General features: G+C 38.9%; 1 protein-coding gene across 3 annotated transcripts in view; it reads left to right on the top strand.

Annotated features, from left to right (window-relative positions):
- The window catches only part of TOP2B (DNA topoisomerase II beta), a 59150-nt gene that overhangs the window by 35608 nt on the left and 3199 nt on the right, over positions 1-20343 (top strand). For all 3 annotated transcript variants that reach the window (XM_020807678.3, XM_073003411.2, XM_020807662.3), the window contains exons 22-34: positions 56-190; positions 276-476; positions 1443-1638; positions 1888-1979; positions 3465-3617; positions 4122-4205; positions 6441-6638; positions 8212-8356; positions 10513-10671; positions 15337-15544; positions 16083-16162; positions 18235-18345; positions 19758-19880. In XM_020807678.3, coding sequence (XP_020663337.3) covers positions 56-190; positions 276-476; positions 1443-1638; positions 1888-1979; positions 3465-3617; positions 4122-4205; positions 6441-6638; positions 8212-8356; positions 10513-10671; positions 15337-15544; positions 16083-16162; positions 18235-18345; positions 19758-19880 — 1885 coding nt within the window. The remainder of the gene's footprint in view (positions 1-55; positions 191-275; positions 477-1442; positions 1639-1887; positions 1980-3464; positions 3618-4121; positions 4206-6440; positions 6639-8211; positions 8357-10512; positions 10672-15336; positions 15545-16082; positions 16163-18234; positions 18346-19757; positions 19881-20343) is intronic.

Below are 20343 nucleotides of genomic sequence, written 5' to 3'. Positions count from 1 at the left end.
CTCAGTAGGGAAGAGAGCATATTCTTAATGTGTCAAATGCTCCTTTATGTTACAGCTCCCGAACTACAAAAATTTTAAAGGAACAATCCAGGAACTTGGTCAGAATCAGTATGTAGTGAGTGGAGAAATATTTGTGGTTGACAGAAACACAGTAGAAATTACAGAGCTTCCAGTTAGAACATGGACTCAGGTGAGTAGTATTAAGATTATTTTAAACTTTGAATATTTTCCATTTTAATTTGAATAACTAATTTGTGGTTTTTAATGTTTTATAGGTTTACAAAGAACAGGTTTTAGAACCAATGTTGAATGGGACTGAAAAGACACCAGCATTAATTTCAGACTACAAAGAGTATCATACTGATACAACTGTGAAATTTGTTGTAAAAATGACAGAAGAAAAACTTGCTCAGGCAGAGGCTGCTGGACTTCATAAAGTCTTTAAGCTTCAAACAAGTCTAACTTGTAATTCTATGGTAACTTTTCTATATGTTCGACTACCAGATTAATACCACTTTACTATTTGTTTTAAGCTGAAGTAGTAATATATTTGATACAGGTCATGACCAAATACATGTTTTCCATGTTTACTTCTTTACAAAAAGGTATAATTATTGATATCTGTTTAAATTTAGACGAACTGAGAAATCTTATTTTCAAAATCATCAGTATAACCTACCCAAGTAGCAAAAGTTAGTATGATTCATATTCCTACCATACAGTACACATGACTAAGTCAGTTTCTCTTTTTGGGACAATCTTTTAACTATGGCTCTCATTACCTAATGCTGCAGTTGTACTTTTCATTCTTTGTATTTCATTCTTTGGAAAAGGTATCACTTTGAAGTACTTTGGATTCTGCTTTTATACATGTCTTTGTTTTCTTGAAACCAGATGTGAGGTTGTACTTCACATACATAGTGTTGTTTTTAAGATGCACACCAGCTTTCACCCTGATGCCTTAATCTTCACTGGAAAGGTGATAGTATTGTACTTTGCATTTTTCTCCATTTTAGAACTGATGTGGAGGTGAATTTGGTACTTGAATTTGAAACAGAGGCTCATGTCCCAATCATGTTTCCGATAATCTCTGATAAACGTTATAAACAATTGGACCTTGATCCATGTCAGACTGAAGGCATCCTTTCTTTGGAGAATACTTGATATGGCAGAAAAGAACGTTTCATGTATGCTGAAAAATTATAAATCCGTAACAACTAATTATGCAGAAAAGCTCTATCACCCTAGCTAAAGTTAAGGTTACACTAAAAGAGTGAAATCACAATTTGAATTGAGCTTTTTAAAGGTGCAAAAAGAATTGCAATACTTCTATTATGTTAATTCTATGTTTTTTTCCTATAAACTTTTCACATTTCTTGCAGTTACTTAATCATATTTAATCTATGAAATAACTTTTAATCAAATATTTTATATTTACCCAGGTGCTGTTTGACCATATGGGGTGTCTGAAGAAGTATGAAACCGTGCAAGATATTCTGAAGGAGTTCTTTGATTTACGATTAAATTATTATGGCTTGCGCAAAGAGTGGCTTGTGGGAATGTTAGGGGCAGAATCTACCAAGCTGAACAATCAAGCTCGTTTTATTCTGGAGAAAATACAAGGGAAAATTACCATAGGTACAAAAAAATCATGTTATGGAATTGATAACAATAGATCTCTGTTGAGAAGAAAGTACTTTGGGCATGGGCCACTATGGCCCTTTAGACATTGAGATTGCAAATCCTATGGTTTTAAGTTGACCAAGACTACTGGGACTTGAACTATAGCAAGTTCTAGAGGGCCACAATTGCTCATCTTTGCCATACATATAAACAGCACTTGTTTTTCTCATCCTAATTCCTTTGTTGTTGTTGTTGTTGTTATAGAGAATAAATCAAAAAGAGATTTGATCCAGATGTTAGTCCAGAGAGGCTATGAATCGGATCCTGTGAAAGCCTGGAAAGAAGCACAGGAAAAGGTACATTCATACAGGAAATACGGAAGATCCCCACATGTAGGGGTGGAGGATGACAGGCCCATGAGCCTTTTCATCCAATCCACAGTTCTCACTCTTTGTCTTACTGTCCCTGTATTTTACAAAAGTTGTCAGTTGATGCCTATAGAAGCTTTTTTTCAAGCTGCATATGTTGCACAGGAGGCAAGGATCTCTGGAGACTGCAGCATGCACTTGTCTCAGTGCCCTGCAGATCTTGTCCACAATGAGATTGTGTGAAGTGGTCTTGCCTGCCATAAGCATGCACCCAAGGAAGGTTAGTTCTGAAGGAATTTGGCCTTTGGGATGAAAGATGTTTCTGGCCTCTGCTATGATTGATTTCCAGGGGATATGTCCATATTCTTTGGGGACATTTACTTTTGAGTGTGTGAGGAATTACAGCCTGAATAGCCTAATGCAATAAATTAAATACAGTTATCTTACTAATGAAAGGAAATGTGACTTGCTTCATAAAATATCTGACAAAGACCAAATCCAAAAATCAGTTTTAATACATCCTAATTGGTAAAAAGAATAGTATAGGTTCATCCAAAAATTGTATTATAGCTTGTGCTATAATTAACTACACAATAACCAAAATCCTCTTGTGACATGACACCAGTGGAAAGGAAATTTTATGACTCACAGTGGCAAATAGCTACCAATTAATGAGTCCTGTCTTGGATGCCTTACTGTGCACAGTCTTGTGGCTTGAAGTGTGATCAGGTATGCAAGTGGATGCTCATTATTTAGTGGTGGTTTGCTGCTGCAAGTCATTCTATTTTCCTCCCACTTATGTTATGTAAAATGATTTGGGCCATTTTGTAGTTAACTAGTACTGACACATGGCATAATATAATTTTTACATGAATATGTATTCTGTTTATTAATGAGGATGTATTGAAATAAAATTTTTGGCTTTGGTTCTTTGTTACTTATTTTATGAAGGAAATCAAATTTTACATTCTCTAGTACATTATTTTAATTAAAGAAGACTGTAGCCTTGTTCAGGCATTCAGAGATTATGGATGGGATGTGCAGGGGCATACTCTTGAGTAGTTTGCTGCAATTCAGGCTCCTTTAGAGCTTTGCCTGTGTTTTCCTTTTACTGTTTACAACAGCCTTCAAGATAACTTCATGTATAATACTGATTATATGCATAGATCTCATATTGCTATAAGGATGGATTTGACACTGAACATCAAATTTTGCCTTACCAGGATACCTATGTGTGCATCAAACTGTCACAAAATTTTCCATCTTGTACAATTTCAATTACATTATTCTTTATAATCTCTTTATTATATGGCTGCATTTTAAATACTTCCTAGTTGTAACAAGATTCACATCAACATAGAGATAATAATTGATAATAATTTAAACAAAATACCAAGTTGTATGCCATTTGCAACTGTTGGATATATGTGCAGTAGCATCATAATTCAATTTTAACTTTTTTAAAATATATAGGCAGCTGAAGAAGAAATGCTGAATCTGAATGATGACAGTTCTTCCTCTTCAGGATCTACCTCAGGCCCAGATTTCAACTACATCTTAAATATGTCTTTGTGGTGTCTTACGAAAGAGAAGGTAGAAGATATCATTAAGCAGAGAGATGCTAAAGTGAGTACTTTTCATGATTTTGAACATGAAATTGTTTTCAAATCAGTTATTGATGAAACTTCCTTACATCATAAATACCAGTGAAAGATGTTGTTTTAAATCTTGCTGCACCTGCATGCATAACACATGTGACTTAACTTTTAGAGATAAATGATTTCGTTACGAAGTCAGCATAGATATTGTTGTGTACTGAGTCAGACAATGCAGTTTGCAATGGTAATGTCTATGAAGACTGTGTAACCTGAAGCAATTCTACTTCAAAAGTAACTATTGACATTACGCTTACAATAAGATTTAGCTGTTTGTAAATTTTGCCTCTCAAATTTTACTATTTTATTTAACTATGAAAATTGTTCTTATCAAACATTTGTGTAAGAAAAATATTTTGTGCAAATCCAGTATGAAGTCAATTTTGCAGTCCAATTTTGCTTTGGTAACATTTACTTTTCTTGAATGTGTAGCATGCTTCTTGATTTAACATTTTTTAAAAAAATTATCTTTCAGGGAAAGGAACTCATTGACCTCAAGAGAAAATCTGCTTCAGATCTTTGGAAAGAGGATTTAGCAGCTTTTGTAGAAGAGCTTGATGTATGCTATCCTATGTTAATATCTTGTATAGCATCAAGAAATGTTATCTCAATTTTAGTTTATGTGGGTACTTGGGTTTGTTTGATCATTCTCATATTGCAGAGCCTATTGAAAGCAAGTTGAAGGAAAATCTGTAGTTTTATGCTTAACCTGTGTTGTCTGCTGCATGCATTTGTGACAGATGTTACAGTGGAACAATGGCTAAAATTCTCTATGCTTCTGTAGTGTATAGGCCTTGTTTTTGTTTGTTTTAGAGGTAAGCAGGTTGTCTGCGTCTACAGTTTGTTATTCCCTGCCAGATTTCTTTGCATTCTGTGGATTTTACAGTGTTTCCTGGCAACGAAAATGTTTGTGATCCTTCTTTTAAAAACATCTGGCTAGTTCTCAAATAGATGGAATAATTGGAACTGAATAACACAGATCAGAAATTGAGAAATACTAATTTTTAGATATTCCAATTTACAAGGCCAGACAATGCAGAAACATCTCCCATCTACTTAATTTCTTCACGAGTGAAATGCATGACAAAATCCACTTGTGTATTGGACAGAATTTCTGAGCACAGTGTTACCAGTTTTGTGTATATAGAAGGAGCTAGAAGGGACAGTGCTGCAAAACTTGCATCAGTCCAGAGTAGATATGGGGGTATTCATATTAATATACGAATGCCCCCGCACAGCTGGATGTAATGACCATCCACTCATGTGTCCGCTGCTGCTACTGATTCCTCTCTCCCTTCCAATCACTCCAGAGTTTGCAGTTGGCTAGCCACTCCTCACAGAAGGAGGGAAGATGAATCTCCCTGCCAACTGACGAGCGGATAGCCAACCGCAAGCTCTGGAGCTATTGGAAGGGAGAGTGGAGTTGCCTCCAGCAACAGACATGTGAGTGGACAGGACCAGACCCTTGTTATGTCCAGCTGTGCGGGGGTATTCATATACAAATATGAATACCCTCATCTCTAGAGTCCTGGAGGTGATGTCTAAAGTTAAATTGCTCCTTTAGAAGAAGCATGAACTGTTATACTGTTGGGATAGCTTGGTAACCTTACCTTACTATAAGCCCACATTTTGATCTTTTTATCTTTTTTTGTTGTCTCCTCCCAAGGTCCCTGATAGTGCACTGAGAAATATAGAAAACACTGTGGGGTCCAGTATATCCCAGCTTTTGTTTTAGATTATATTTTGGAAGGTGATGTATTTTGTATTACATTACATTCCAAAATACACAGTGGTGCCTCGACTTATGACCGTCCCGACTTAACAACCATTTCAAGTTACGACCAGCTCCGGCCACAAGATTTTGCTTTGAATTGCGACTGGAGCTTTGAGTTACAACCACAAAAAAGGAAGGGAAAAAGGCAGGGAATTGAAATTGGTAACCGTTGGTGGCAAAGAGACTGCTTCTTTCTAGTTCTTTCACCCCAATGGTTAGAGAATGTACATTCGGAGGAGGCTTCAGACTGCCTGGTAAGGTGCTGCTTTCTGCTTTTTAAAAACTGGCTGTTTCGGGCGAGTTTTGCAGCGTGGGTTTGGGCTGGATGGTGGAGTTATGTTTCTATGCTGTGATGGGTCTTGCAGGGTTTGTTTGTTGTTTGGTTGTTGTTTTTCCCATTTCCGATGGGTTTTGCAGGGTTTGTTTGCTTTTTGGTGATTTTTTAATTTTTATTTTTCATTTTTTTTCCCGATAGGTCTTGCAGTCTCTGCTTTTTGGGTTTTTCTTTTTGCATTTCTGATGGGTCTTTTGGGGTTTTTTCTTCTTCTTTGGCTGGAACAGATTAATTGCATTTCCAATGGGTCTTGCAGTGTTTTTGGGTTGGGTTTTTTTTGGTGATTTTTTTCCCTTTGGCCGGAATGGATTAATTGCATTTCAGTGCATTCCTATGGGAAATGGTGCTTTGACTTCCGACCATTTCGAGTTACGACCATCTTCTGGAACCAATTAAGTTCTTAAGTTGAGGCTTCACTGTAATCTAAAACAATGTATTGATATAGTTAGAATCTTAGAATTGTAGAATTGCAAAGCTGGAAGTTGATTTTTAAATTTTGAAGTGGAAAAATAAGTAGTGTTTCCTCTAAAGTAAACCTCATTGAGTTTAGTGAAACTTCAGTCAGGTAAATCTATAAAATTATAGTACTATATTAATTAGTGTGTCAAATTTATCTATATTGAAATCAGGCTATCTCGTGTTTTCAAATCTTGTTACATTTTACTTACATTTTTATTTATTACTAGAAAGTAGAAGCCCAGGAAAGAGAAGACATCCTGGCTGGGATGAGTGGGAAGCCTATCAAAGGCAAAGTTGGTAAACCCAAGATGAAGAAACTTCATTTAGAGGAGACCATGCCATCGCCTTTTGGTAGAAGAATAGTCCCACAGATTACATCTGCTATGAAAGCTGATGCCAGTAAAAAATTGCTTAAAAAAAAGAAGGCAAGTCAATCTGTTCAGTTTATCTAACGTGCATTGTTTACTCATCCATACAATTTACTGTATTTTTCCGTGTACAAGACGAGACTTTTTACTTAAATAATTGGACCAAAAATTGAGGGTCGTTTTATACAGGCCAAGCAGCCGCTTTCCCTGCCTTTTGCGAAGCCACAGAGTAAAGCAGCTATGAAAGGGCAGCATACTCGCACCCCTTTGATCCTGAAGCAGCCATGAAAGGGCATCAAGATCAAAGGGGTGCAAGCGCGCTGCCCTTTCATGGGTGCATTAGCCATCTCCTAAGCTCCGCAGGGCTTAGAAAGCAAGAAAGGCGGCTGGGAAAGGGCATCAAGATCAAAGGGGCACGCACACGCACTGCCCTCAAATTTTCTAATCTGGGTGTTAGAAAAGGGGGAGGTCGTCTTATACTTTGGATCATCTTGTAAACAGAAAAATACGGTATATCTTCTTCTGCTTAAAATACTCCATGCTGTAAACCTTTTGTTTTGGGAAGAGAACATTCCTATCCAAAACATATTGTCTGATATGTTACAATAATTGAGAAATATTTCATTATAGTACTTTGTATAACAAGACTATAGGCTACTACAGTGGTGCCTCGCTTAGCGACGTTAATTCGTTCCACAAAAATCACTGCAGAATGAAAATGTCGCTATGCGATATTAAAAAGCCCATAGAAACGCATTGAAACTCCTTCAATGCATTCCTGTGGGCTTAAAACTCACAGTTGAGTGAAGGTCCTCCATAGCGCCGCCATTTTCGGTGCCTCTAAAGCGAGAAATCCGTCCCTAAACACAGCAGGCGGCCATGGTTTTTCCTGGCGGCCATTTTGAAACCGCCGATCAGCTGTGCGAAAATGGGGGCTTTGCAATGATCACTTCCCTGTGATCATCGCAAAGTGAAAATACCCCATAGAGAACATCGCAAAGCGATTGCTTTTGCGATTGCAAAAACAGTGTCGCTAAGCGATTTCGTCGCTAAACGGAGCGGTCGCTAAGCGAGGCACCATTGTAATTCATTTGGCTTACAACTGTCAGAACAATACAGATGCATTAGATACCATACCATGTACCAGAATGATAGACTTTGAAATGATCTGTGATTTAGTGTCTCATGCGTACCCTATTTCCCTGATAATAAGACCTAACCTGAAAAGAAGCCCTAATATAATTTTTCAGGATACTTGTAATATAAGCCCTACCCCCAAAATAAGCCCCAGTTAAGTGAAACTTTACCCTCCACCATTGTGCAGCAACCAGAAGATGATGATATGACTGTATTTGAATAAATGTGGATTGTTGTGCATTATAATAAAATAAAATAAAACATCTCCTGAAAATAAGCCCTAATGCAAGTTTTGGAGCAAAAATTAATATAAGACCCTGTCTTATTTTCAGGGAAACACGATATTGTCTCAGTAATCTTTACAACTGATGACTGGTGATGATATAGAACCACTAACACAACATTTCGGACAGTGGGCTGCTGCAAAGAGATTGAGGCTTGGCCAAGGCTATCTTATCCACCACAGTAATCCTAAATTGCTTTGCTTTTCTAGGGGGATCTTGATACTATAGCAATAAAACTAGAATTTGATGAAGAATTTGGTGTCACTCCAGTAGAAGGTGCTGGAGAAGATTTGCTTAATACCTCTGGGCCAGTGGCTAAGACACCTAAACCTAAAAGAGAAAAGAAGGAGCCTGGTAAGTAAACAGAAGGATTACTTTAGATGTTACAAAGAAATACCACCAATATAATTCATCAGTTTCAGAAGGAAAACTTGCCTGGAGGCATATAGTGGACTCTAGACTTAACGGTGCCGTGCTTAGCAGCTGAATGCACATTCAGCATTTAGAACTTCTTATAATGTTGGTAGTCTTAGCTTTCTGATAGCTGTACTGATAATATGTACAAGTGACTAAAATAAACAGTAAGGGAAAGCTGCCAGACACACAGATGGGAGCTGTAATCAATTGGTAGGCTGGGATTCTCTTCTAGGTCAGGTAGTGATATCAGATCTCAAATGACTCAATTGAAAGGCAAATTCAGCAAGATGCAGGTGAAGGTCTGAACAAACAAGTTAGTTTGAGGAGCACTTTTTAAGCAACACAACTCAGTTGAGAATCACTATGTTTCTGCTTGCACCTTTCCATGTGAAGGTGAGGAGGAAAATGAAACGAAACTGGTATCTTACTGTTATCTCTGATCAGTGATTTCTCTACATATCAAATGTCTTTTTGGTGTGTATAGGAGAACCCCTGCACCATGTAATGAGAAAGAAGAGATCTAGATGGAGCACCCTAATGTGCTAGGTTAGGGTTGGAAGAAGTGCAGCTTTCCTAATTCTCTTGTAATAGCAGATAATTCTCATCTGCTAGAACACCATATTCAAGTATAAATGTACAGCTATTGAAAGACATACTTTCTGTATAATCGGAGCTTTTCTATCATGATTGTTTCTAAAGATCTATAAAAGCAGCACAGTATTTTGGCAAATTATGACTCCCCTGAAAGGACCTGAACAAATAAAACATGGTGTAATATGCTTGGGGCTGAGTGTGGGAGATAAAGGAAACTGCTCTGAGCAATCTACCTAATTTTCTTGATCATCATGATTGCTATCCTTTTTGCTATCTATTTGATGAGCTTTTCAAAACTGTCAAGTAAGCATATGCTGTAAATTTTCTGACTCTGATCAGGCCAAGATCCAAATTGTGCCTGGTGGCTAGTCACCCACTGTGCTGTTTAGATCACTGGTTCTTAACCTTGGGTTACTCAGGAGTTTTGGACTGCAACTCCCAGAAGCCTTCACCACTAGCTGTCCTGACTGGGGTTTCTGGGAGTTGCAGTTCAAAAGCATCCGAGTAACAAAGGTTAAGAACCACTGGTTTAGATGAGTTATCTATTTACAGTTGTTATTTTCTGCCTCCTCATTCACATACTCTAGTTTTGTTTAGATAGTACAGTTTACTAATGCAAATGTAACTAACGTTTGCAGCAAATGAGGGAAGAAGGATTTATACTGCACAAGATAGATAGATATGGTAAATCAGCTGAGTGCTATTTGGCTGAACTGGAAAGAAGCCTTTCTCTATGCTCCATTTTCCCCTCTCCATTTTCACTTGATGGCTATGATTCCTGTCCTTTTTTATAATTTGTAACATAATGTGGAAGGAATGATTCAGTAACTCTTGTTCATGCCTTAGGTAAGGAGGGAGTAAGACATGTAGAACTCAAGGGGAAGCAATAGTGTGCAGGCCCAGGTTTTATTCCTTTGTTTACATAGCACCAAATGATAGTTTGGTTCTTCATCTAATGGAGCCAGTACATTTCTGGATTCTGTTTAAATGTTTTTCGGTTACAAATGCCAGGATCTACAACTAGTCAGTGGCCATGATTGATGAAGATTCTGAGTTCTGTAGTCCAAAATGTAACTTTTTCAATCTCTGATTCACCTTCACAGCTGGCATTCTCATGCGAATGTGCATCTAATGTATATACCGTATTTTTCTGTTTATAAGACGACCCAATGTATAAGATGACCTCCCCCCCTTTTCTAACCCCAAATTAGAAAAAGCAGGGATCAAAGGGCTCCATTTTTGCTAAGCCCTGTGCCTTCGCAAAAGGCAGCAGTAAAGAGCTGCCTTCCGTGTATAAAAGACCCTCAATTTTTTCTCAAATTATTTAAGGAAAAGTTGTAGTTTTATACACGGAAAAATACAGTGCCTTGTTGTATAATTTTCAGAGATAATCACTTTAATTTGATATCTAATTAATCTGGAAATGTGAAATACTTCAATATGACTTAACAAGAAAACAGTAAGGAAATAACAAATGATGTACTGAAAACATTTCTAAGGTACAAGAGTGAAACGAACACCATCATCCACAAAACCTGGAGTGAAAAAAGTAAAGAAACGTAATCCATGGTCAGATGATGAATCAAAGTCTGAAAGTGACTTGGAGGAAAATGAACCTGTGATTATTCCAAGGGACTCGCTACTTAGAAGAGCTGCAGGTAGTAGCTGAAATTTATACAATGTTGATAACTTAATTTTATCATGAATAAATAATATTTAACAATTGCCATGTATATTCTTAAAGGCATCAATATTTCAGATTCAATTTTGTGCAGTGAGACGAATTGTTCAGAAGACCTCAAGTTAAACTCTTTTGACCCTTGCATTTTACTTAGTCATGGTGTATTATTTGACTTTAAATACTAGATGTGAGTTTTCTTCATGGTTTCTGTGTTGCCCTCAAACTGAATTTTTGCTTTCTTGGAAAATATAATAATATTTTAGAAAACAGTGAGGAACCTTCCAGCTAAAGAGTAGGCACTTCCTCACTTTGGGGGACTTTCACCTTTTCATTTGATATACCATAATCAAGGAACCACAATTGTCTTGTAAAATAATCTGTGATTTTTTCTGTGAATTATTTAACCCAGTGGCTGAATTGGAACTTTAAAGGAAACCAGAATTTAGCACAATGCAGAGGTGCTGCAGGAGGTTTTTGATGTGGTCTAGAAGTGCAGACTGAAGTGTTGCCCCTGTTGTGTTAAGTACAGCTGAGTGTTAGTATCAAAATCCTGAATTGTTGAAATAAGCTAGCTTCTTAATCCATGTTTTGTTGCACCTGGACAAAACAACATGTTGCACAGGATTAAATAGGGAAAGTTCCCAAGCAACTCATGACTATGTCAGAGAAGGAGAAGGGAGTACAAGAGACTAGAGTTTGCTGTAACTTGTTGCCATCTTAAAATAAAATGTGGCAGGAGTTCTTTTTTGTGTTCTCCAAATACAGCCTTATAATAATAGTAGTAGTAGTAGTAGTAGTAGTAGTAGTAGTAGTAGTAGTAGTAGTAGTAGTAGTAGTAGTAGTACTTTATTACGGTCTAAGACCAGTAAAACCAAAACAGTATAAAATAGACACGTACAGTTATTGTTTCAGGCAGGAAAATAAAATTCAATTAAAATATGATAAAACATGATAAAACAACCAATTAATAACATCATATATCCTTAATATTGGTAAAACTTCTGGCAGTGTTATATTAAAAACATATTATCCATCTAAAATCACCTACCCAAACATCTGTTTACGAACAACCATTGCTGCAGCACAGAATTTGGCCACTTGTCTTGTGATTATGAGAGTAGCCACTGCACATAATCCTCCTCTGATCTCTCAGGAGATTTACAAATAATGGGTGATAAAAGCTCCAAACGGAGATCCTGATAGCAAGAACAGAAAAGGAGAACATGACCAACTGATTCAACCTTATCATTATTACAAGGGCAGAGACAATCTGATGCAGGCAAACCTCGAAATCTTCCCTCCAGAAGCTTAGAAGGAAAGACATTGAGCCTAGCTAGTGTGAAAGCCCTAATGGCTTTAGATGACATAGTGCTGGCTAAATATGAGGAAGTCATAAAAGAAGATTTATTAAGAAAGTTATATTTGCCTAACTGGCCAACATGGTCCTGTAGTTCAATGTCCCATACCCTTAACTTCACCGCTTTAATGGCATCCGTAAGACCCATTGCTATAAGTATACTGGGAGAAAAGCCAATTTTCGATATCTCTTCAGTTATATGCTGCTTCCACTCCGACTGAAAGGAATCTAGTAGGATCAGTGGGTCCAAGCCTTCTAATGAGAAAATCAGTTTAAGCCAGTATTTCAACATAAGGACTTTTGCCCGTGCTTTAATGGACATTAGCCCAACCTCTAAGCGAAGAGCTGCATTGGAAGTACAAGGTGGAACTCCAAGAACGGCTCTCGCACATTTGGTCTGAACAATCTCCAGAGGTCGTAGATTAGTGTAAGCAAATAGTTGAGAACCATAAAGCATTTGTGATATAATCCTGGCCTTAAAAACTTGTATTACTGATGGTACATGTTTACCCCCAACAGTATGAAAAAATCTTGTTATTGCCCCAGTATTTTTCTGAGCACTCATTGCTGCGTGGTTTACATGAGTAAGCCAGGATCCTGAAGAATGAAAAACTATGCCAAGGTATTTATAGCATGCTACTTGCTCTATAGGGTGTCCATTTAGAGACCATTTGTGCTTTATTCTCCCTCTACTCACAACCATAATGTTGGTTTTAGCATAGTTAATTATTAGTTGTTCTTCATTACAGTAGGTGGAGAAGGATCTCAGAAGTCTTCTAAATCCTACACACGTAGTTGACAATAATACGGCATAATCAGCATAAAGTAAAATTGAAATTGGGCGAGAGGCAAGTTTAGGTTGGTGAAAATTGGGGTTATTTAAATTTCCAACTAAGCCATTGATATAGAAATTAAACAAGGTGGGAGCTAATATGCAACCTTGCCTCACTTCATTAAGCACAGGGACTAGGTTGGATAAGATCCCCGTGGAGTTACAAAGAACCCGCAAATGCGTATGCCTTATAATAGCATATCATTGCCTCAAAATATGGACTATACAATAGGTTTGAATTTTATAACCTGTATTTTGCTGGTGGTCTACATAAAACAAATTAGTCTAGATAGACAGACAAACCAAGCAGAAACAAAATATTTTGGAAAATTTAGCTACAGCTTTTATTAGAATCATAGAATAGTGAAGTTGGAAGGGGCCCATACTATAGAAGAAGAGGAAAACATAATTGGACGAAACATCACATGCAAAGAACCAATGAGATTTTCACTTGCACAGTGAATCTGATGTGGGCCTGAATACCTGATAGAGCAGTTTATTCTTCCTCCCCTGACTCGGAGGTTACTGAGAGCATTGTAGGCAGAATTCAGGGCTAATCTTAAAAGCCTATATATTCATATAATTTTTTAAAAATATATGTATTTCACTTCCCCAGATTATTTTTTCAGAGCTCTTGTGACAATTAAATTATGATAACAATACACGAAAAATGTTAAAATAATAGAAAGATTGCAGTGGCTGAAAATGAAAGTCCTCAACAGCATGAAAATTTGACAATTCCAGAAAATATATGCTGGGGAATTGAAGCCCCATTAAAAGTTCATGCAAGACCTGCAAAGGACCAGGTTTGGAGCTGCTTTTTGGACATTCCACCAGTTTCAAAAGAGTAAATGGCAATCTGGAGATGACCTTGGTTATTAAAACAAAACTCATTGGAATATATTGTGTGTTTTTCCCCTCTCAACCCCCCCCCCCGGTGTCCTAAGCAAAAATTCTTAGCTCATGCTAGGAACCAGTAAAACATGTTGTAAACAGGCAAGAGTATTAATCTAAATATGACTCATCTAGCTCATTGAAAGTGGCCAGACATATTTAGGAGATGATGATTATGCAGTCAAGTCAATTCTGATGTATCGCAACCCTTTTCATGGTTTTCCAGGTACAGTATACTCAGCAGTGGTTTACCATTTTCCTCCTCCTTGGGTGCCCTGGGACTGTGCAACTTGCCCAATGCCACACAGTCTGACTGTACTCCCAGGAGGCATGGTGGGGAATCAAACTCGCAGCCTCTGGCTCTGTGGCCAGATACCAAAACCACGGTCCTATCTAGCCAGCTCAGGAAAGTGTATGGTTCACAAATTGTATATTTGTATATGCTAAAGCCTGGTTGATTAATCAGAGGTTAATTTCACTGAGAATTGGCCTGCAGTTGAAGTACTCCATTGGTTTGATCAACCAGCTACATCAGTTAACTCAATCTAAGGAATATAAAATGGGGCAATACAGCAATACATTGGTGAAGTAATACTGTGCCTCTTCTCTTTGTATAAAACCCAAAGGCAGCTCTTGTGGAGCCAGACATTACCTCAGCTCTACCATTTCATATAACTTCTTGCAAATTACTTGTAATAATCTTCATGTAGGGGTAGCTGTCACAATTCTATCAATGTGGATTTGCTTAGATTTATATATGTACTGACCAGATGCACACATAATTTGGTATTTGAAAGAATGTTATGTAGCTACATAGACTTCTTTAAAAATAGATGTTAGTGCAATTTATATCTTTGATGGTCACAAACGGAGATGGGCACAAACCTTGGTTCGGAGGTCTGGGCCAATTCATCTCTATGCTTGCACAGGTGTTGTTTGGACACGGCACCCTCCTGCCTCCCCTGCACACTCGCCCATTCTTTGGGTGTTGTATGCTGCCCTCCCTGCCTCCCCAGCGTGACTATCCATTTGCTTTTTGCAGCATCTGTTCCCTCTTCAGCCTTCTCTGTCAGCCACCCACACAAAGTCAGCATTATAGGAATCCCTGCTCCGCCTCCTTTTCTTAGTGGGTGGCTGATGGAGAAGGCAGAAGAGGGAAGAGACACTGCAAAAGGTGAGTGGGTAGTCACGCTGGGGAGGTGGGGAGAGAAGTGTGCAAAGTCCAAGGAATGAGTGACTGTGCAGGGGAAGTGGGAGGGCGCTGTGCCTGCAAAACATCTGCGAGTGCGGCAACAGATTGGACCGGGCTTCTGAACCAAGTTTTGTGCCCATCTCTAGTCACAGAATACTAGTATCTTACTGCGCCTGGCAACTAGTCAGTTTTATTTAAATAGAAAAATACATTACTTCTAAAACTTTGCCTGATTTATCGTACTCTTCACAATTATTTGTTTTATAAGATATATTGACTCATATTTTGAATGTTTTTGCCTTCTTCATACTGTAAAACCTATAGCGTAATACGTAACACACAAATACTGATCATCGTGTCTCCACAGCTGAAAGGCCGAAGTACACCTTTGATTTCTCAGAAGAGGAAGATGATGCTGATGATGACGAAGAAGCCAACAACAGTAATGATCTAGATGAACTGAAGGTAAAGGCATCTCCAATCATCAATGATAGAGAAGATGAATTTGTTCCCTCGGATGGTGTAGAAAAGGACGAGTATGATTTCTCCCCTGTCAAATCAAAACCTTCTCCTGAGTAAGTATAGTTAACTTCAGGATCTTATTTTGTTAGTGCCTGAAATTTCACTGGTAACAAGAGTAGCAAAAGAAAGTTAGGCATACATTTATGGTGTGAGCCACATACTGGCCAGCTTAGTGCACCCTTGGAGGAATATATGGAAAGACACGTTACGTGTTTCTAAGGCATTTGTTTTTTAAAAAACAAATGGCTACTCCCACCTGGAATGTTCACTATCCTAAGATTCTTTCCTGTTTACATCCAAGTATTGAAACATAACTTGATAACAAGTATAGCTATTTTTGCCTCTCGTGTTTATGTAGCAGTGTCTGCACATTGTAGAGCAGAAATGGACAAGGCCAGGCCAGATGCAGCCAGGCAGTTGCTTGCCAGGTGCTGCCTTCCTTTAGCACATGAAAGCAAAAACAGGAGCTCTGATGGGTCACTCTTTATGATGGCTGAGCTGCATTTGGCTTGGATTCATGTGGCAAAACATTGTAAGCATTGCTTTCTGATGTCTAGTGCAAGTATTTTCAGTTTTCATTTTCTAAAACAGGAGGGTTTCCCAAGACAAGTCCAGTCAAGACTTCGGCAACCTGTTCACCTTTCCTTCTTATTCTCGAAAAGCCAATATTGGTATGTAGCTGCGTTTATTGGACTGGGAGTATATGGATTACTTTGGTGTAACCGGCTCTTCTTAATGAAGGCCAGCTATCTCAGAATGGTTCCTCCAGGACTGACAATTTTGCACTCAAGCTGTTGGCTGCCAGAATGGCCCTAAAGATTTAAAATCAGGAAGTATAAGGGAAGGAAAGAGACAAGAAAATTCAGTACACACTGTTTGGTTCTTTATTCCAAATATCTGCAGTTTATCCAGAAATGGCTCTGGTGCTATTATACATGCTCTTGAAATCAAAGCAAATGATGCAATATGGCATTGTTTTTTCCTGGAGATGCCATAGGCTGTAATATTGTCACTGGATGGCAAGCAGGCTAACATAAGTAGTATTTGAAGTGCATTATATTCTTAAACTTGGACAATTGGCTTGTCCATGCTTTTACCTATTAGTTGCCAAGTCTGTGCTGTTACTATGAGTTGTTATAGACTTGGCCAGATCTTCTCATTATACTTGGATTGTGACCATGATGGGAGGGAAACCAAGAATGTCACATTCTTGATGTTGCAGTGAACAAATCCTTGCTGGCCTTTCCAACTGAGGAAGTCCCCTGTTCCGACGACACCACCAATCCATATTGCAGGAGCAGTTCTGAGTTACGCTGTTTATGCCTTCCTGCTATATCTGTATTGCCAGTACTGTTGAAGCACCACCAGGATCCTTAGTGGAAAGGAATTGTCAGGAAGGAAAGTTCTGACTGAGCTCTGACACCTCACATCCGTTTTTGTTTTTTTTCTGACACCAATCATAGTGCAAGCTTACTATTTCCTGCATTCTATGCTGCTGATTTGTCAAGGAATGGGACAGTTTTGACTGTAAAAAAATCAGGATGCTGTGCATTTTGAGTAGTGAACCACTAGCACTACAACCCTTCCTCCTTAAGTATGCATCTTCATCTCCCCACTGATGCTAAGCACACAGGGACATGTCATGACATAAACTCTGTATACAGTCAGTCCTTGACTTACAAACTTAATCCATTCCGGAAGGACGTTTGTAAGCCAAAAAGTTCGTAAGTTGAAGGAAAATTTCCTATAGGAATGCACTAAAAGCCGATTAATCCATTCTGGCTGTTTTTGGTTCTTAGGTCTAGGGGCGGTTTGTAAGCTGATGCAATGCAAACTGCTAGCCGGGAGGAGCGGGGGGGGGGGGAGAGAAGAGAGGCTGAAACTGCACCACCGTCACCATCTCTTTCCCTGGGCTCAAAAGCCGAAGCTTAGCAAGTGTGCCCTGGTTTGTAAGCTGATGCAATGCAAACTGCCAGCCGGGAGGAGGGGGGGGAGAAGAGAGGCTGAAACTGCACCGCTGCCACCGTCTCTTTCCCTCAGCACAAAAGGCATCCTCTGCCCATTTCCGTCTCTCTCTCCACAGGTAAGGGAGGAGTTAAACAAAAGCTGAAAGGAAGACATGGGAGGCAATGCGGAGGAGCAGGTGGAAGCTGAGGCAATGCAAACCGCCAGCCGGGGGGGAGGGGGGAGAAAGAGAGGCTAGATTCCACTGATCTCAGTTCAGAATAAGAAAGTTCAGAGAGGGGAGTGTCACGGCCGGCTCATCTGCTTGCCTGGTAGAAAGGCGTTGCCGGATGGTCTGGGTTCGATGATGCGGACCTGGATCCACATGGCGCACTCCCAGCTCCCGGGAGAGGAGAGAAGGGGCGGGAGAGGCGTTGCCTGCCTCAGTTTTTTGCAGCTTATTACGGTGGGGAGAATAGGAGGAGATGGAAGGGGAGACTCTTTCCTTAACCCCGAGGGCCACTGCAGGGCTCCTTCTCTTCCTCCATCCCATTCCGTGGGCCACTGCATTCAACCTTTCCATTCATAACTTGAAACAAAGTTCTCAAGTCGAGGCGAACTTTTCCTATCAGAGCAGTTTGTAACTTGAAATGTTCGTAACTAGGGCTGTTCGTAAGTCGAGGATTGACTGTACTTGGCTTTTAATGACTGCTGCCAAGGCTTAACATTTTCAGTGTTCTTGTGAACTTATGTGAGTTGTTACATTTATTTTCAATGTTAAATCCTTTGTCTTGTTTAGATACATCGAAATTTGACAGTGATGAAGAAGATTCAGCACCGGTCTTCTCATCCTCTTTTGCCCAAAAGCAAACAGAAAAACCTTCAAACAAAACAGCAGTTACTAAAAAATGTGAGTGTCTGAATTTGTAAGTTACCTTGTTCGTTTTAAATGTAGCTTAATACCCCTCCATGACTGCTACAAACATTACTTAGTTTCATGATGTATAAAAATATTGCCAATGCAGATTTTATTCATACCTAAAAGAGCTCAGGCTTAACACGTTTTGGCTGTGGCATTCTTCAGGAGCTAAGCATAAAATAAATACATACTGCTTATGTGGAACAGTTACAGCTCTTTTTCTTATCTGCACAGTTAATGTAAAATATTAATGAATACGTACATAACAAGATCAATAAACTCTTAGTACAGATTAATGACGGTATGTAAGATACATGCCAAGCGTTTAGAACTCTTGCTTCTCGTTTGGTCTATACCAACTCCAACATTGACCCAAAGTGCAAATACAGAAGGGGTAGGATCTACTTATTCTCAGCTGGCAGACAAGGACAATTAGATAATCAGTGAGACAGTGGGGGCTGTGCTATAATAAGGCAAGAAATCTATTTCTTCATTTAGCTCAAAAGGGGCGAAAGTGTTTATTTATTCTGTCAGATCTTATTCCGTGTCTTATTCTATACTATCTGATCTCAGTGGCTATCCAACTTCTCAGGCAGAGTTTCATACTGGCTTTACTACAGCAGATCCTTCTCAGTAGAGGACCTAGAGACTGAACCTAAGGTTCTGTGATGGCAGCATATATGCTCTTTTGTGGAGCTGCTAAAGAGAGAGAGGAGCCACTTTAGTCACGCCATTTTGTGTGCACAAACAGCATCAGTCCCGGGTCAGTGGCACGACATTTTTGCATACAAATAAAAGGGCATGAGAGACAATGATGAATGAATGGATGATTCCTTATAAACTTAATCTATTTTAATATTTGCGGTATAATTAATAAAGCAAAGGTTATTAAAAATAAGCTATCAAGTATGCTTAATAGTAACAAGAAAGTCTTGTTACCTTGGTGTTAGAAAGTAATGAAGCAGAATTGTGGTGTGAAAGGAATGCCCTGCTTTGTTTTCTGCTGGGCCATCACATGCTATTTACAAGTGAAGAGATCTCCATAGGGCATGACTATATTTTACTTGTCTCATACCTCAGCCAAAACAGGATATATGGGAGGAAGACACTGATTCCCATTCTCCATTATATTTACATGTGCTGAGCTTTGGGGAAGAGAAAAAAGAGAACTACAATTAATCCTGTGTGTGTGTGTGTGTGTGTGTGTGTTTGTGTGTGTGTGTGTGTGAGAGAGAGAGAGAGAGAGAGAAAGAGAGAGAGCGAGCGCTCACGGGAGTGTGTGTGTGTGTGTGTATGTGCGTGTGCATGTGAGTGTGTGTGTGTGTGTGTGTGAGAGAGAGAGAGAGCTCACGGGAGAAAGAACTCTACCTATAGCAATGTAATATTTGTTAATATAATTGCAGCAAAACTACCATCAGATACACCCCCTAAGCCGAAAAGACCACCTAAACCCAAGAAGGTAGAAATAATAAACTCTGATTCAGAATCAGAATGTGGCATTCCAAAGAAGGCCGTTGCTCCCAAAGGTAAGAATTTTGGTGTTGCAACTCTCCAGTTGAGTTGGCAATATCAATAAAGGTGTTTCAGGATCTTATCTTCATCTCACAAGGAAGTTCCGCTAGTTGATTTATATCTGCAGGAAAGCAGAGTATGAAGCCAGTTGTACTTTTTGGTATAATATTTATATAATATCCAGTAGCAAATATTCTGTGGGCAATTTCAAAGGAAAAACTTAAAATCATACAATATAAAGTTTAAAAGGGCAGCAAGGAGAACAACAGCATACAATCAGTATAATCAGTGGTTGAGAATAGCATAAGTACCATAGATCTGAAACATGCTAAAGTGTAGATAAGACAAAAAATGCTATGAAAATAGCAAGGGCCTCACTATGTGCTGCTAAATATACAATAATGTAGAAAGGCCATGCAAGCCTCTTTAGGTTGTTCCCTAACCATGGTGCCAGCATTCAAAAGCCAGTGTAGTAAT

This window comes from Pogona vitticeps, chromosome 6 (genome assembly GCF_051106095.1).
Source record: "Pogona vitticeps strain Pit_001003342236 chromosome 6, PviZW2.1, whole genome shotgun sequence".
Classification (NCBI taxonomy): domain Eukaryota; kingdom Metazoa; phylum Chordata; class Lepidosauria; order Squamata; family Agamidae; genus Pogona; species Pogona vitticeps.
This window is presented reverse-complemented; position numbering and strand designations above follow the sequence as displayed.